Source organism: Martes martes (genome assembly GCF_963455335.1).
Source record: "Martes martes genome assembly, chromosome: 3".
Classification (NCBI taxonomy): Eukaryota; Metazoa; Chordata; class Mammalia; order Carnivora; family Mustelidae; genus Martes; species Martes martes.
Window position 1 is genome coordinate 55,436,812 of NC_137890.1, and position 14,999 is coordinate 55,451,810.

Here is a 14,999-nt window from a genome sequence, read left to right on the forward strand (position 1 = left end):
AATTGCTTTGAGTAGTATGGACATTTTAACTACTCGTTCTTCCAGTCTGTGAGCCTGAAATGTCTTTCCATTTCTTTGTGTCATCTTGAATTTCTTTCATCAGTGTTTTATAGTTTCCAGAGTACAGGTCTTTCACCTCTTTAGTTAGGTTTATTACTAGGTAATAAGGGTACATTTCTAAATGGGATTGATTCCTTAATTTCTCTTTCTCTTGCTTCGTTATGTTGTATAGCAATGCAACAGATTCCCATACATTGATTTTGTTCTATATGACTTTACTGAATTCATTTATCAGTTTAGTAGTGTTTGGTGGAGGGGGAGTCTTTTGGGTTTTCTATATAGAGTATCATGTCATAGGAATAGTGAAAGCTTCACTTCTTCCTTATTGACTTGGATCCCTTTTCTTTCTTTTTGTTGTCTGGTTGCTGTGGCTGCGACTTCCAGTACTATGTTAAATAAAAGTGGTGAGAGTGGACATCCCTGTGGTATTCCTGACCTTCGAGGGAAAAGCTCTGTTTTTCCCCATTTAGGATGATCTTGGCTGTGGTTTTTTCATATATGGCCTTTATTATGTTGAGGTTATGTTCCCTCTAAACCTACCTTGTTGAGGATTTTTATCATGAATGGATGTTGTACTTTGTCAGATGCTTTTTCCGCATCTGCTGAAATGATCATATGGTTCTTACCCTTTCTTTTATTAATGTGATGCCTCACGTTGATTGATCTGCAAATATTGAACCACCCTTGCAACCTAGGAATAAATCCCACTTGATCATAGTGAATGATTCTTTTAATGTATTGTTGGATTTGGTTTTCTAGTATTTTGTTGAGAATTTCTACATTTGTGTTCACCAGGAATGCTGGCCTGTCATTCTCTCTCTCCCTCTCTCTTTCTCTCTTTTATTTATTTATTTATTTATTTTTTTAACTTTAAGTAGGCATTCTGCCCAGTGCAGAGCCCAGTGCAGGGCTTGAATTCACGACCCTGAGATCAAGACCTGAGCTGAGATGCTTAACTGATTGCGCCACCCTGGTGCCCCATAGTTCTCTTTTTTTAGTGCTATCTTTATCTGGTTTTAGTATCAGGGTAATGCTGGCCTCATAGAATGAATTTGGAAGTTTTCTACTTTTTGAGAATAGATTTTAACTCTTCTTTAAATGTTTGTTAGAATTCTCTGTGAAGCCATCTATCTGGTCTTGAACTTTTGTTATCAGTCTGTTAACTTTTTTGTTTCTTCCTGCTTCAGTTTTAGTAATTTGAATGTTTCTAGGAATTTATCCATTTCTTCTAGATTGTCCAATTTGTTGGCATATAGTTTTCATAATATTCTCTTATGATTGTTTATATTTCTGGGGTGTTGGTTGTTATTTTTCCTCTCTCATGATTTTATTTATTTGGGTCCTTTCTCTTTTCTTCTTGATAGGTGTGGCTAGAGGATTATTAATTTTATTTTATTTATTATCTTTTTTTTTTAAGAATCAGCTCCTGGTTTCATTGATATGTTCTGCTATTTTTTATTTTCTGTCATTTTTTTCTGCTGTAATTGTTAGTCTCTGCTGCCTTTAGGCTTCATTTTCCATTCTTTTTCTAGCTTCTTTGGGTGTAGGATTAGATTGTTTGTGATTTTTCTTCCTTCTTGAGATAGACCTGTATTGCTAGACACTTTCTTATGAGGACTGCTTTGGCTGCATTCCAGAGGTTTTGGACCATTGTGTTTTCATTTTCATTTGTTTTCGTGTATTTTTTATTTCTTCTACTCATCTTTCTTTTTTAATATTTTACTTCCCAGCATAATCTCCACTAGGTGGAGATTAAGCTAAGTGGAGACTAAGCTACTAAGTTCTCACATTCACTTAGCCAACATGGCCTAAAAGAAGTAAGATGGCTCTTTAGAAAGAAATGGAAGTGTTCATTATAAATTGACAGACTTCTGTTATGCCCTCACCTCCCAGTCTTGACTAGATCTATTAACTCTTAATATTAAATGGTCAGGTTTTATCTCTATCTTACCATAACATCATTTCTTCCTTAATATTTATAAATGAAAGCATCTGTTTTCTAGGAAAATTTTTTATGAGAAAGTCCTGTTTTTAACAGTGCTTTATTAAATACAGCATTGTTTTGTACAATTATTTTTGTACAATAATTGTACAATTATTTTTAAGACTTTATTTCTTTATTTGTCAGAGAGAGAGAGCACAAGCAGGAGTGGCAAGCAGAGCAGGCAGAGGAAGAAGCAGGCTCCCGGCTGAGCAAGGAGCCTGATGCAGGACTCGGTCCCAGGACTCTGGGATAATGACCTGAGTGGAAGACAGGGGCTTAACTGACTGAGCCACCCAGGTGTCCCTGTAGAATTTTTTTTTAAGTAGGCTCCATGCCCAACTTAGGGCTTGAACTCACAACCCTGAGATTGAGAGTCACCATGCTCTACCAACTGAGCCAGCCAGGCACCCGTTTTGTACATTATTAAGATTAAAAATTGTAGATGACTTCCTTGGTTTTCTTAAGCAGATAACAACAGTATACAAATATGCTTGTGAGATTTGTTGGAAATTTATATCAGCACTTCATCTTGTATATGCAGTGTTGTTAATGTTGTGTTTTTTTTTTTTTAAGTTCAAATTCCAGTTGTTCATTGTTGGTATATTTTGTATATTGACCTTGTGTCCTGCAGCTTTGCTATAGTGTACTTGCTTATTAGTTCCAGGAGTATTTTTGTAGATGTTTTGGAATTTTCTATATAAACAATCATGTCATCCATGAATAAAGATAGTTTTATTTCTTTTCTAAACTTTTAAACCTTTTCTCTTTATTTTGTCTCCTCGAGTGATTTTACTAGTTTTAAAAACAGATAATGCAGAATTTCTTTCTTTTTTTTTCTAATTTTATTTTTAAGTAATCTCTGTACCCAATGTGGGGCTCAAACTTGTAACCCCGAGATCAAGAGTCGCATGCTCTACCAACTGAGCCATCCAGCCGCCCCTGTAGGATTTCTTTTCTTTTTTTTTTTTTTAAGATTTTATTTATTTATTTGACAGACAGAGATCACAAGTGGTCAGAGAGGCAGGCAGGGAGAGAGAGGAGGAAGCAGGCTCTCCGCTCAGCAGAGAGCCCGATGTGGGGCTCGATCCCAGGACCCTGGGATCATGACCTGAGCCAAAGGCAGAGGCTTTAACCCACTGAGCCACCCAGGCGCCCCCCCCCCCCGTAGGATTTCTTAAAGCCTCATTTTCTCTCCTACATCTCATCATTGTTTGTCAGACTCCTTTGTGAGTTTGATAAATAATTGGTTTCTTCCAGTTAGTTGATTGGATAGGTTTCTTCCTTGTTTTCAAGAAAATCATAGAGTAGAACACCAACTGATGCCTTATCAACTATATGTATATATATATTCCTAGTAGGAAAAGATTCAACAATCTTAGTTTAGTCTCTTAGAACTCAATCTGAGTAAAAATAATATTTCTTTTTTAGTTTTTCTTAAATATATGGTTCAGTAATGTGTTACCTGTGTTCATTCTTCAGGAAACACAAGAAGCAAGGAAGTCATTTAATAAGAAGGATGAAGAACATACATTGTCAGGAAGGGAAAAGAGATTGGCTGAACAGGTATCCTCATACAATGTAAGTAAGAATAAAATATATAAGCTTTTCTTTTTTTCTTTTTTTTAACAGAGTGGTCTTAAGTTTCATTGTTTTTTAAATATTTATTTATTTGAGAGAGAGCGAGCACGCATGAGTGGGGGGAGGGGCAGAGAGAGAGGGAGAGAGAGAATTCCAAGCAGACCCCACACTGAGCGCCGAGCCTGACTTGTGGATTGATCCCAAGACCCTGAGATCACAACATGAGCCGAAACCAAGAGTCAGACTGACTGTGCCACCCAGGTGCCCCTAAGCTCTTATTTTTTTTCTATCCTTCAGTGTTCTTCTCATATTTTTTCTCTTTCTTGTTTTTCTTTCTTTTCTATGTCTTCCTTTTTAGCTTGGTCTTTTTCTGTACAACTGCCCTGAGAAATATTCCACTCTGTTGTGTTACATGTCTTTATATAAAATCCTATTTATAGGATTTTTTAATGTATTTGTATAATATTTTCAGTTTGTATTTTACTTAAGTCATATGTTAGAAATTTAATTTGTAGAGATTAGAAACAGATGATCAGAAGCAAGATCTCCTGCCCTGCAGCCACTCCCCACTCCACCAGGGGCCCTGCACCGTCCAGCCATGGTCAGTCCCACCATGTTCTGTGACGTCGCCCTGGACAGGGAGCCTCGGACCACCTCACCTTGGAGCTGTTTCAGACCAGGTTCCAAACACAGCAGAGAACTTCTGTGCTCTGAGCTCTGGGGAGAAAGGATTTGGTGATAAAGGTGCCAGCTTTCACAGGATCATTCTGGCACTTCTATGCCAGGCTGGGGACTTCCCACCCCGTACTGGCACTGGTGGCCTGTCCGTCCAGGAAGAGAACTTCGCTGACGAGAATTTCGTCCTGAAGCACACAGGTCCTGGCATCTTGTCCAACGGCTGCACCCCACATAAACACTTGCCAGGTTTTTATCGGAACCGCCCACACGGAGTGGTTGGGCGGCAGGCCGGTGGTCTCGGGCAAGGTGAGAGGGCAGGAATACTGTGCACGCCATGGGGCAGTTTGGGGCCAGAAACGGCAAGACCAGCAAGATCACTATTGCTGACTGTAGACACACCTAATAAATTTGACTTGTATTTTACCTTAGCTAGCAGACCATTCCTTCTGTAGCCCAGGAAAGCAACCCTCCACCTCCATCTGCTCGAAGTATCCGGTAATCTTTGTGCTCTTGCTGCAGTGCTAATGGATTCCGTATTTTCCTTGGCCCCCTTCCAAGTCCAGCCGGATTGCAGAGTTAAGTTTATGATTATGGCATAACAACTAAACAACAACAACAAAAGAAAGCAAGAGCCCTACTAACTCCTAGAGATCCTCAGTTCATATTTTAAATTATGAGCCGATTTGGAATGTTCGATGTGAAGATTTAAATATGGAAGAAAAATGGTTTTTAAGACACAGTTCAATCTAAATTTATAAACTAAACAGTGTTTAGTTAACATTTTGTTATTTCATTATATTCTCTTACTTTAAAAACAAAACAAAAACTGGTGAGTGGTCCAGCTAAATGTAAATCACCAGACCCTTTGGGCCCTACAGTGTTCAGGTGTCTAAGGAAAATTACCTCTGTTCCCAATGTATTAGTTAATGAAAAGTTCTGCAAGCATTAAAAATATAGTTAGCATGATTAATTGGACCTGTGTAGACCAGTATACAAACAGTGAAGCATACATGAAACATTTTTTTTGAAACTGACCAAAACTCAACCCACAATGGAGTATGTATGAAACTTGACCAGCTTAAGAATCAAATCTCAATAAAACTGGAAGAATTACTGTCATTAAAACCTTGTTCTCTGACCACAAGGAATTTAAGTTAAAATCTGGAATAATTTAAAAGCCTTGTACAACTTGAAATTAGAAAAATTCAGAATTTAAATTTTGCATGAAGGACAACATGATAATGGAAGTTAGAAAATACGTAGACGTGAATAACACAAAAATACTACATATCAAAAATGTGGGCAGTGCACTATCAGGTGGTACTTAGAGGCAAAATTATAGCTCTAGTGAGTTCTGTTAGAAAATACTAGCTAAAAATCAATGAGCTGGGCCTTTTTCCAAATAGGCATTTCCAATAGTAAACATACATCTATCCCCTGACCTTATAGTTTCACCCTTGGTCATCTATCTACTTAAGGCAAATGAAAACCTATTCACACAAAGACTTGAATATGCTTTATTTTTAATGTCCTCAAAAAGACTTCTAGAAGAAACTGAATTCCTGGTTAGCTCAGTCAGTTAAGCATCGGCCTTCAGCTCAGATCATGATCCCAGGGTCCTGGGATCGAGTCCCGCATCGAGCTCCCTGTTCAGCGGGGACCCTGCTTCTCCCTCTGCCTGCTGCTCCTCCTGCTTGTGATCTCTCTCTCTTGCTTTCTGACAAATAAATAAAATCTTGAAAAAGGAAAAGAAACTCTACCTATGAAACTAATAATACACTATATGTTAATTAACTGAATTTAAACTAAAAATAAGATTTGCACATTGAAAAAAGACTTCTATAAGAATGTTCATGGAAGCTTTGTTCATATAAGCAACATTCTATGGACAGTTCAGATGTTCATCAATAAGAGAAAGAAAAACTGAATGCAGTGAAATACTACTCAGCAATAAAAAGAAACAAATTACAGATAGATGGAACAACTTGGATGAGTCTCAAAGTCATTACACTGAGTACAAGGAAGTATGTACAAGGAAGTACATACTGCACCATCCATTTAAATGATGCTCTACATTAAGCAGAATGGGTCTGTGGTTGAAAAAAAGCAGAATACTCATTGTAGGAGTGGGGGTGTGGGCGTTGACTAGGAAGAGGCAAAGTGTTCTCGGTGATAGAAATGTTCCAGATTTTGATCGAGCCCCAAGCTGGGTTCTGTGCTGGGCATAGAGCCTGCTTAAGATTCTCTCTCTGCCCCTCCCCCCAGCTCCTCTCACATACTCTCTCTCTCTCTCTCTAAAACAAAATAAAATAAAATAAATTTTAAAAATATACCAAAAAGTTTATAGTTATAATCTTATGCTGAAATTTTATTCGCAAGATTTACTTTTCAAAATAGTAATAGTCTTAAGACCACTCTCTAACTCTTAGTTTGGATAAATCGAACACACTTTTAAAGTATTACCATGAAGACAAAAAAACAAAAACAAAAACAAAAACTAGACTCTTAGCGTGAATTTTCAAAAGCAGCTAAAAAATGATCTCATTCAAAATAAATTGCACTGGCTTTTAGAAATTGTTATAAAACACACATTTTGTTAAATGATTAAATTTGGTAAATCAGCAAATCGGTCATTTAGCAAATTGCTCTGTACATGAATTGTCCTCAGGGTGATTTTTAGTGAATTGACTGTTTCTGGTTGTTTTCATAATTTTTTTTGTAGCTCCAGCATTGGTTTGGTCCTGGGGGTCACAATGTGCAAATTACGCTGAAACATGAATTCATGTTCCCTGAAGCTGCAGACAAAACAGCTCATTTATCTTAACAAATTTGAGCACTTGAATCGTTTGAATTGATTGTAGTAATCCAGTGGTTTAATGTAGTCCTGTCTTTATTGGTGTTTAACTTACTAATATAGGGCATCGGTAAATTGAAGCCTGCCATCTTTGTTCCTCCTTTTTTGTTTGATTTTGTTACCTTTTGTGCAGTTTCCCGTTTTGTTTTGTTTTTTTTTAAGAGAGGGACGGGGGAGCAGAGGGAGAGGAAGAACAAGTTGACGCGGGGCTTAATCTCAAGACCTTGAGATTGTGACCTGAGCTGAAATCAAGAGTCGGACACTTAACCGACTGAGCCAGCCAGGCACCCCATCCTTTTGTGCAGTTTTGATCATCGGTATCAATCCTGTTCTTCAAGTGGCTCGAGGTGAAATAGGGCCTCTACAGCTTCATTCTCTCTCACATCGCCACACATCTCTTTCAAACCTTGTTCTCTGTTTTCTCCAGCACCTTCTTACATCTTCAGGCCTTCCCCCTGCCAGCTCTTGATAGCCTGTCTACCTTCAGCTTTACTACCCCACTAATGAGGTTTTTTCTCATTCATGAGGAAGGGAGGGGAAAATGTGGAGAAATGATGCTAAAAGAGTAAGGTTTTCTAGTGTGGCTTTCTTACATTTGTACATTTATATATATATAATACATTATAGTTCCTCGTCCTACAATTAACCCTGCTCTTCATGGCCTTTGTCTTGCTTTCTCTCTCCTCTGATTTTTAAAAGCACGGGTTTCTGAGACTCACAGTTGGCAATTTAGATTCACAAAATCTACCATCGGGGCTCAGGAATCTGTATTTCTTTTCAGGCAGGAGTGGAGACCAGCAGTCTTCAGGTGTTTTTGCTTGGTATCCCCTAAAAGAAACCTTTATCCTTAACATCTAAAAATTTTTATTGTAAGTTACAGTAATTACAAAAAATGTATAGTATAGGGTATTACTCTGTTCAATGTTTCAAATGGAATCCAAGTGCCATAGCAATTCAGTATCAGTTATTAGCCATTAAAAAATATATCCAAACAAGCACTTTCTTAACATTTGACAGTTTTATTTCATCCTTTTTTCTCCTTGAATTCATAATTTTCTCTTCTGCCACAGAATTTTTTCATAATGGAAGTCTCTTACACTTGAAAATCTTTTATGATAATATTGACAAATGTCTCTCCCTCTCCCTCTGCCCCTCCCCACCTCACATGCACACTCTAAAATAAATCTTAAAAAAAAAAAGTGGAAAGCACTTGTCTTGCAAATCAATTTGTTTCTGAAAGATTTTACGAAGATTTATGAAATGAGTGAGAAGGGTTAGGAAAATGGTAGTGGTAGTTCAAATAAATACTAAACTAACGTAATATCTTTTTTTTTTAAGATTTTTTTTTTTTTAATTGCCAGAGAGAGAGAGCACCGGGGAGAGAGAAAGCGAGAGTACAAGCAGGGGGAGCAGCAGGCAGAGGAAGAAACAGGCTCATTGCTGAGCAAAGAGCCTGATGTGGGACTTGATTTCAGAACCCTGGGATTGTGACCTGAGCCAAAGACAGACAATCAACTGACTGCGCCACCCAGGTGTCCCAACATAACATCTTTTGTACATTCTGCTAAAACCTACAGCTCCAGATTGAGCTTATTCAGTTGATGGGGAATAACTACCACATGACCTAATGGGCAAAGTTGGTTCTGGTTGCTAAATCAGCCAATTAAGACTCACTTTCTGTCAGAAAATCTTACTTCATTTTTCCATTCAAATAGATGTGTTAATGATTATCCCAGTGACACTTCGGAATTCTGAAGTAGATAGGTGGGCATGATAGTTTGTCTCTTGGATGAAATAGGATGCTGCCATTTTCAGTGTTTCTTACCAGTGTTATATTGCTTTCACTGTCTTTACTTCTTTGCTCTCAAACACATTCTTTAACAGGGTAGGGCCTGGAAGAGATGTCATTGCTAAGCAAAAATTGCCCTTTCTTCCACTGCCCTTCTATTCAGTCTGTCTGAGCACAGAACATTCAAACAAAAACCAAAACACCAATTTCTGAGGGACACCACACACTTAAAAGAAATATGTTTGAGACACAGAACAGGGCGCCTCGGTGGCTCAGTTTGGTTAAGCATCTGACTTGATTTCCACTCAAGTCATGATCTCTGGGTTGTGAGATCAAGCCTCACTTCAGGTTCCCCAGTAAGTGGGGAGTCTACTTGAGATTCTCTCCCTCTGCTCAGGCTCGCTCCCGCGCGCTCTCTCTCTCTCTCTCTCCCTATCTCTCTCTCTATCAAGTAATCTTTTTTAGAAGAAGATCCTCTCCTTCTGCCCCCACCGACTCCTACTCTCTAAATAAATAAAAGTCTTAAAACACACACACACACAGAAGAACCAAAGCCTTCCTGTGTTTACAGTATCTCACTACCTCAGTTATTTCACATTTTTTGCTTGAAACCTTGGAGACTTGCTCTCCTAGGCAGTATTCTTACAGTAAGATTCTGAGAGGCCTCTCCTTTGTGAAGTGGCAAAGGGCTATAATAAAAGGGGAGAGATCAAGATAGCAAGATGCATTATGGAACAAGTCAATTTTAAGTGAGGTTACATGAAGAAGTTGAGCATTGTGGGTAGATAACCTTAAAATTATCCATGTCTTTGTACCACATGAACCTCACTCTCTGTAGCCCGCAGGCCCACATCTGCCCCCACTGAAACTAATGGCCTTTGCCCAGACCTCATCCTACTAGGTATATTTGAAACCGTGAGCACCTGTCCCAACTAAGAAGAAAGAGAACGAGAGATGTAAGAGAAAGAACAGAAAACTGAAAGGAACAAAAATCTCTTAGCTTATGGAATATGCCAGTATATCCTGAACGGGCCTTGAATTCTGTCACTCCTGTGCCATTATTTTTTGGGTTTGCCCTTGTTTCTGCGTTGGCCCGGCCACACCCTTTGCTTCCTGTGCACCTGTTCAGGCGGCTGACCAGCGCATCTACGACTCTTTACCCAAGCTCCTCAGTGATGACGTAATTGCTCTTCCCTCCTCACCCATGCTGTTGGCTTGGACTCTAATTATGACACACCACACGTGGTTATTTCAAAATGTATTTCCTCTCTGCCTTGCCTTTTTTTTTTTTTATTAATATTATGTAACAGTAGTTAGTAGTATCTTCATTATGGTTGAATTGAATTTGCCTCCGCTACATATTTTCTTCATGGATCCTGTCTTGGATTTGGCAACACTTGACAGGGTCTGTAAAAAGCCCTCCTTAATTTCATCATTACTGCTTAATCATTTTGCTTCATGATCCTATTCTGTCCACAATCTAGACAAAGATTTTCATTTCTACTCTCTTGCTCTCCCCCAGGAATCAAAAAGATCAGAATCTCTTATGGACATTCATCATAAAAAATTAAAGAATAAAGCTGCTGAAGAAAAAAATAAGCCCCAAGAAAGAATACCATTTGACCGTGATAAAGATCTCAAGGTTAATCGGTTTGATGAAGCTCAGAAAAAAGCTCTGATAAAGAAATCTAGAGAACTAAACACCAGATTTTCACATGGCAAAGGCAGTATGTTTTTATAAGTAAGTATGGGAGGTCTATTTTCAAACTGATAAACTTGAACTTTTCTAAATACTCTGTTATCCAGAAATAGTTGTATGTAAAAATCTATTTCCTTTTATAATAAAGTAGATTATAAACATGAAAATCTTTTTTGATAAGTGGATCATGATTTTTGAATATTCAGCCCTGTGGGATAAAAAATGTAGTTTACTGGAAAAGTAGCTTTGTCTTCAGGCATTGCTATTAATCAGGCATTGCTATTAAAGACACTAAAGTTAAAGTTTAGTTTATAAGAAATGGGAAAAGAATGAGTGATTTGAAGCTTGGTTAAATATGCATGCTTTTTTAAAGAACGAAGAAAGGAGATGTATTTATAATCTCTGTGTTAAACAAGATCAGTTAGAAAACATTCTTTGCTTTGAATGCTTCTCTGTAAGTTAAGCTTAAGTTCAAAATCATTATATCCTTCATCCACAGCCCAGTCTGACAAGAGTTCGTAAAGGTGAGTAAGGAATTATGTAAAAGCTGAGGTTGCTTCTTAAAATCTTGAGCATTTTTAATTGTATGAAACCTGTATCAATATTAAAATGTGGCTTTGAAAGAAAATACAGGGACGCCTACAGGGAGTCAGTGGAGCATGTGACTCATATTCACAAGGTTGTGAGTTTGAGCCCCATGTTGGCGTGTAGAGATTACTTAAAAATAAAATCTAAAAAAATAAAGGAAAATACAGTTAAAGTTAGAAATATTTTCCAACTTACTGAACTTTCTTATTCTTCAGGGGGATTTCCCTGTGCAGTGAAGAAAAGTTGAAGAATACGCTTTTATCTGTCTATCCACCTTTATCCCTTTGTTTTGAGTTTCTTGAGATTAGAGATGACTTCAGTCTTAAAAACCATACAAACTTACCTTGTGTGTCTATCCTGTAAGTTCTGTGGAAACCTAGTCAGTATTTCTTATGTGGAGTAGAATTTTATGTGTCTTTGGCTTCTGAGGAAGTGTGGGCTTTTCTTCAAATAATTATTTTGAGGCTCTCCCATCTGTTCCCTAATTTTTGTGGTGTCTCGCAAGTATCCTCCTGTAAGATCTTGGTCAGGACTATCCACCAAATCCCCACCAAAGCTTAGACCTCCTCATCAAATATTACTCACCTGCCCCTGGAGTAAATGTGCCGGGTCCTTGCAGTAAATCGATGAATTTGAAATTGTTTGGTTTTTCCCTCTAAACCGTGAATACACATTTACAAATAGAGGGCTCAGAGGTTTCATCTGTTTTGTTCACATTTTGCTTGTTTGGGCAATCAGGGCTTTTTATTTGTTTGGGCTTTTGTTTTTCTATTTTGGTTGGTTGGTTTTTAAGTCAAGAAGAAGGGCCTCTGCATTATCTCATGTGCTAAGGAAAACTATATTGATTTTTCCAATATTAATAAGTATTTCTGGGGGAGGCAATATGAGGGACAAAATATGCCATTAAGCATTAGCGGTGTGAAGTCTAAGACTTGGTCTCCATGGTCTCAGCCAAAGCTTTCTAATTAAGTCTTTAAACTTTGCTTTGCGATGATCTTATTTTACCCTTTTATATTTAACAGATTTTAGCTAATTTATTGGAAACTGATCTTTTGTTTATCAGTCATGAATAGTCTCTTAAAAAAATCAAGTTCCTAATCCCTGAATACAAAAATATAAATGGACACGCTAATCATAACCACCCTAATGAGAGTATGTAAGTTTGTAATGCTTGAGGTACTGTCTGTCAGAATGTTAAATAGAATATTCTAAATGGTTAAATCCTAAATTCAAATTCTCTAAGTTATGTTTTCTTACAGATCCATTCTAATTGTTCACTAGTTCTGTGGTCTAGTATTGATAAAGCATAAGGGGTTTTGTTTTTTGTTTTCTATGGGGAAAAAACACAAAATGAGAGACGAGGTGGGAAGTGTGAGGTTTCAGTGGAAAAACATTCTGATCCCTTATTCATTTAGGCTTTATGACAATTGAGTGACCTCTTCAGATTATGGCACAAATTATTCTTTGCTTTTATGATATCAGCCTAAACAGTAGCCTACTCAAGGAGTGTAGCTACTAAAACGATGAATTATTCTCCCAAGCAAACCGAGAAAGCCTCTTGTCTCAGAACTTGAACAGAACTACCGTTTGCCTAAGATCTCATTTTTAGTGAGTAATATTTTCTGAACCAAAATTTTGTGTAAAAGCATCCATTGCTCTTATTTAATTTTGTTACAATTTTTTGCCAATGAAAGGAAGAAATGTTTTCTAGTTCCTCATCCTTGTATGAATTCCTGACATATATTTTTGGGAAACTTGGTATTTTTTAAAGTAAAAATGTCACCTTTGGTTACTTATTTTTCTTTGTTTTCTTCATCTTAAGGAGATAGGATACTTCTGTATCACCTATTTACTGTTTTTCCCCTCACCTTGAAGCATCTTTGTCCTCAGCAAAAGGGAGAAAAACCTCTTCTTTCAACCTAATGCTTTCCATGAGTTACCACCTTATTGCTTCTCGCCACCTCGGGACAGTTTTAATCAAATGTAAGGCCAGAGGGGAGGTTTTTATGTCCCTCCCCCCAACAGGGACTACACCCAATATAACAGCGTTGATAACAGAACAGAGTTGCTATTTACACAGAATGGAAAGGTGCTCATGTCAGCCCCTCCCCTCTTCCAAAGTGGTGAAAAGCCTACTTAAATCAAGTCTCCATCCATCTGGCAGAAAATTGGCATTGTTGACATCTTCTAATAAGAACTTTTTAATTTCCTATACTTCTTGGCTAAGTTTTCTAGAACTGCGACCTCCTTTGAAACTTAAAAATGAAGAAGAAAAAAGAGCAACACTCAGTTCAAAGGGTGAAGCAAATACTTTAACTTTCTTTTCCGTTGAAGGTGACATCTAAGTTCATTGTACCTGAAATTACATGATTTTTGTCCACCTCTGTAAATCGTCATCTCAGATTGAGTTACTTCCACAAATAACATTACTGATAAATAAATGGTTACTTTAGAAAGTGAGAGAATTGGGAATGGGGACAGAAGGTGAGAGATGATGGCTTCACCCATTCATTATCAGATAAATTAAAGCCTTTTTATATTGGGCAAAATATTGTAAATTAAGCCCTGCTCTTAAAAAAAAAAAAAGCTTCTTACTAGAAGTTTTTAATCATCTTTGAATATAGCAACCATTTGACATTTAATTTATCTCTTAAACTTTTTAATAGTTCTCTGACTTAATGACTTATTTAAAAGTGAGGTTGAGAGGGACACCTGGATGTGGCTCAGTCTGTTGAGTGTCTCCCTTCGGCTTGGGTCATGGTCCCCGGGTCCTGGGATCAAGCCCCGCATCAGGCTCCCTGCTCAGTGGGAGGCCTGCTTCTCCCTCTCCTACTCCCCCTGCTTGTGTTCCCTCTCTTGCTGTCTCTCTGTCAAGTAAATAAATAAAATCTTAAAAAAAAAAAAAAAGAAGTGAGTTTGAGATTGACATGGTGCCAAAACTTATATGCTCCAGAATAGATTAGTAGTTATTCTATAAATTATTTGGTCCCCAAACATGACGGCACTTTTTATTTCTTATATAGGGTGGATAATGTTAATATTATTACTCAGAAATGAATGATCATGGGAGATGAATTGTTAAACTGTCTACAAGAGTTCTGTCATTTCTCTTTTGTACTTCCATGCTAAAGATAAGCATTGTCAGAAAAAGCAATTCTCTGTTGAGTTACGTAGCTCAGAGGAAGAATTAACGTGGGGGGAAGTGGTTAGAAATAGTGCCTGTGTAACATCAGTGCCAGGTCTTCTCTTTCATGATATTGATTTATTTTACTTTGGCTTTTGATGCCATCGTGAGATTTAAGTCTGCGGTTACAGAAGTCATGCATTTCCTATTATAGGAGAGGTATATTTTTTTGCAGCTTAAAAAATTGTTCAACTGTGACTCTAGTTTGTAAAATACTATAAAGAGCTATACACTGCCCCTTTGAATCTTTTCATTTTGAACTCTACAGAAAAATACTTTTTAGAAAAGAATTCCTGGTGTATAATTTTTTACGTATAAATAAAGTTTCATCTCTATCTGAGAAGTTGTGGTCTTTTATTTTTGTTCTCTTTTAATATAATTAATTTGTCTGAAGCCAGCAATACTAGCAAAAAAAATATTCCACAAAAACCCATTCTGGCCAATCAGATCATTTTAGGAAGAAACCTCACTTGCCACATTTTCATTATCCCAATCTAACTACAAACAGTAACTGTTTCTTTAGACATGCAAGGCAAATTGGAAATGCTGTTAAGAGCATCATGACCCAAGAGAGGCTAGAGCTGG

General features: G+C 37.5%; 1 protein-coding gene across 1 annotated transcript in view; it reads left to right on the forward strand.

Moving 5' to 3' along the window:
• GPALPP1 (GPALPP motifs containing 1) overlaps positions 1–14,752 on the forward strand; it is a 39,293-nt gene extending 24,541 nt beyond the window's left edge. Inside the window, exons 7-9 of the mRNA XM_080799538.1 lie at positions 3,524–3,622; positions 10,466–10,684; positions 11,446–14,752. Coding sequence (XP_080655664.1) covers positions 3,524–3,622; positions 10,466–10,684 — 318 coding nt within the window. The 3' untranslated portion in view covers positions 11,446–14,752. The remainder of the gene's footprint in view (positions 1–3,523; positions 3,623–10,465; positions 10,685–11,445) is intronic.
• The last annotated feature ends 247 nt before the right edge of the window (positions 14,753–14,999 follow it).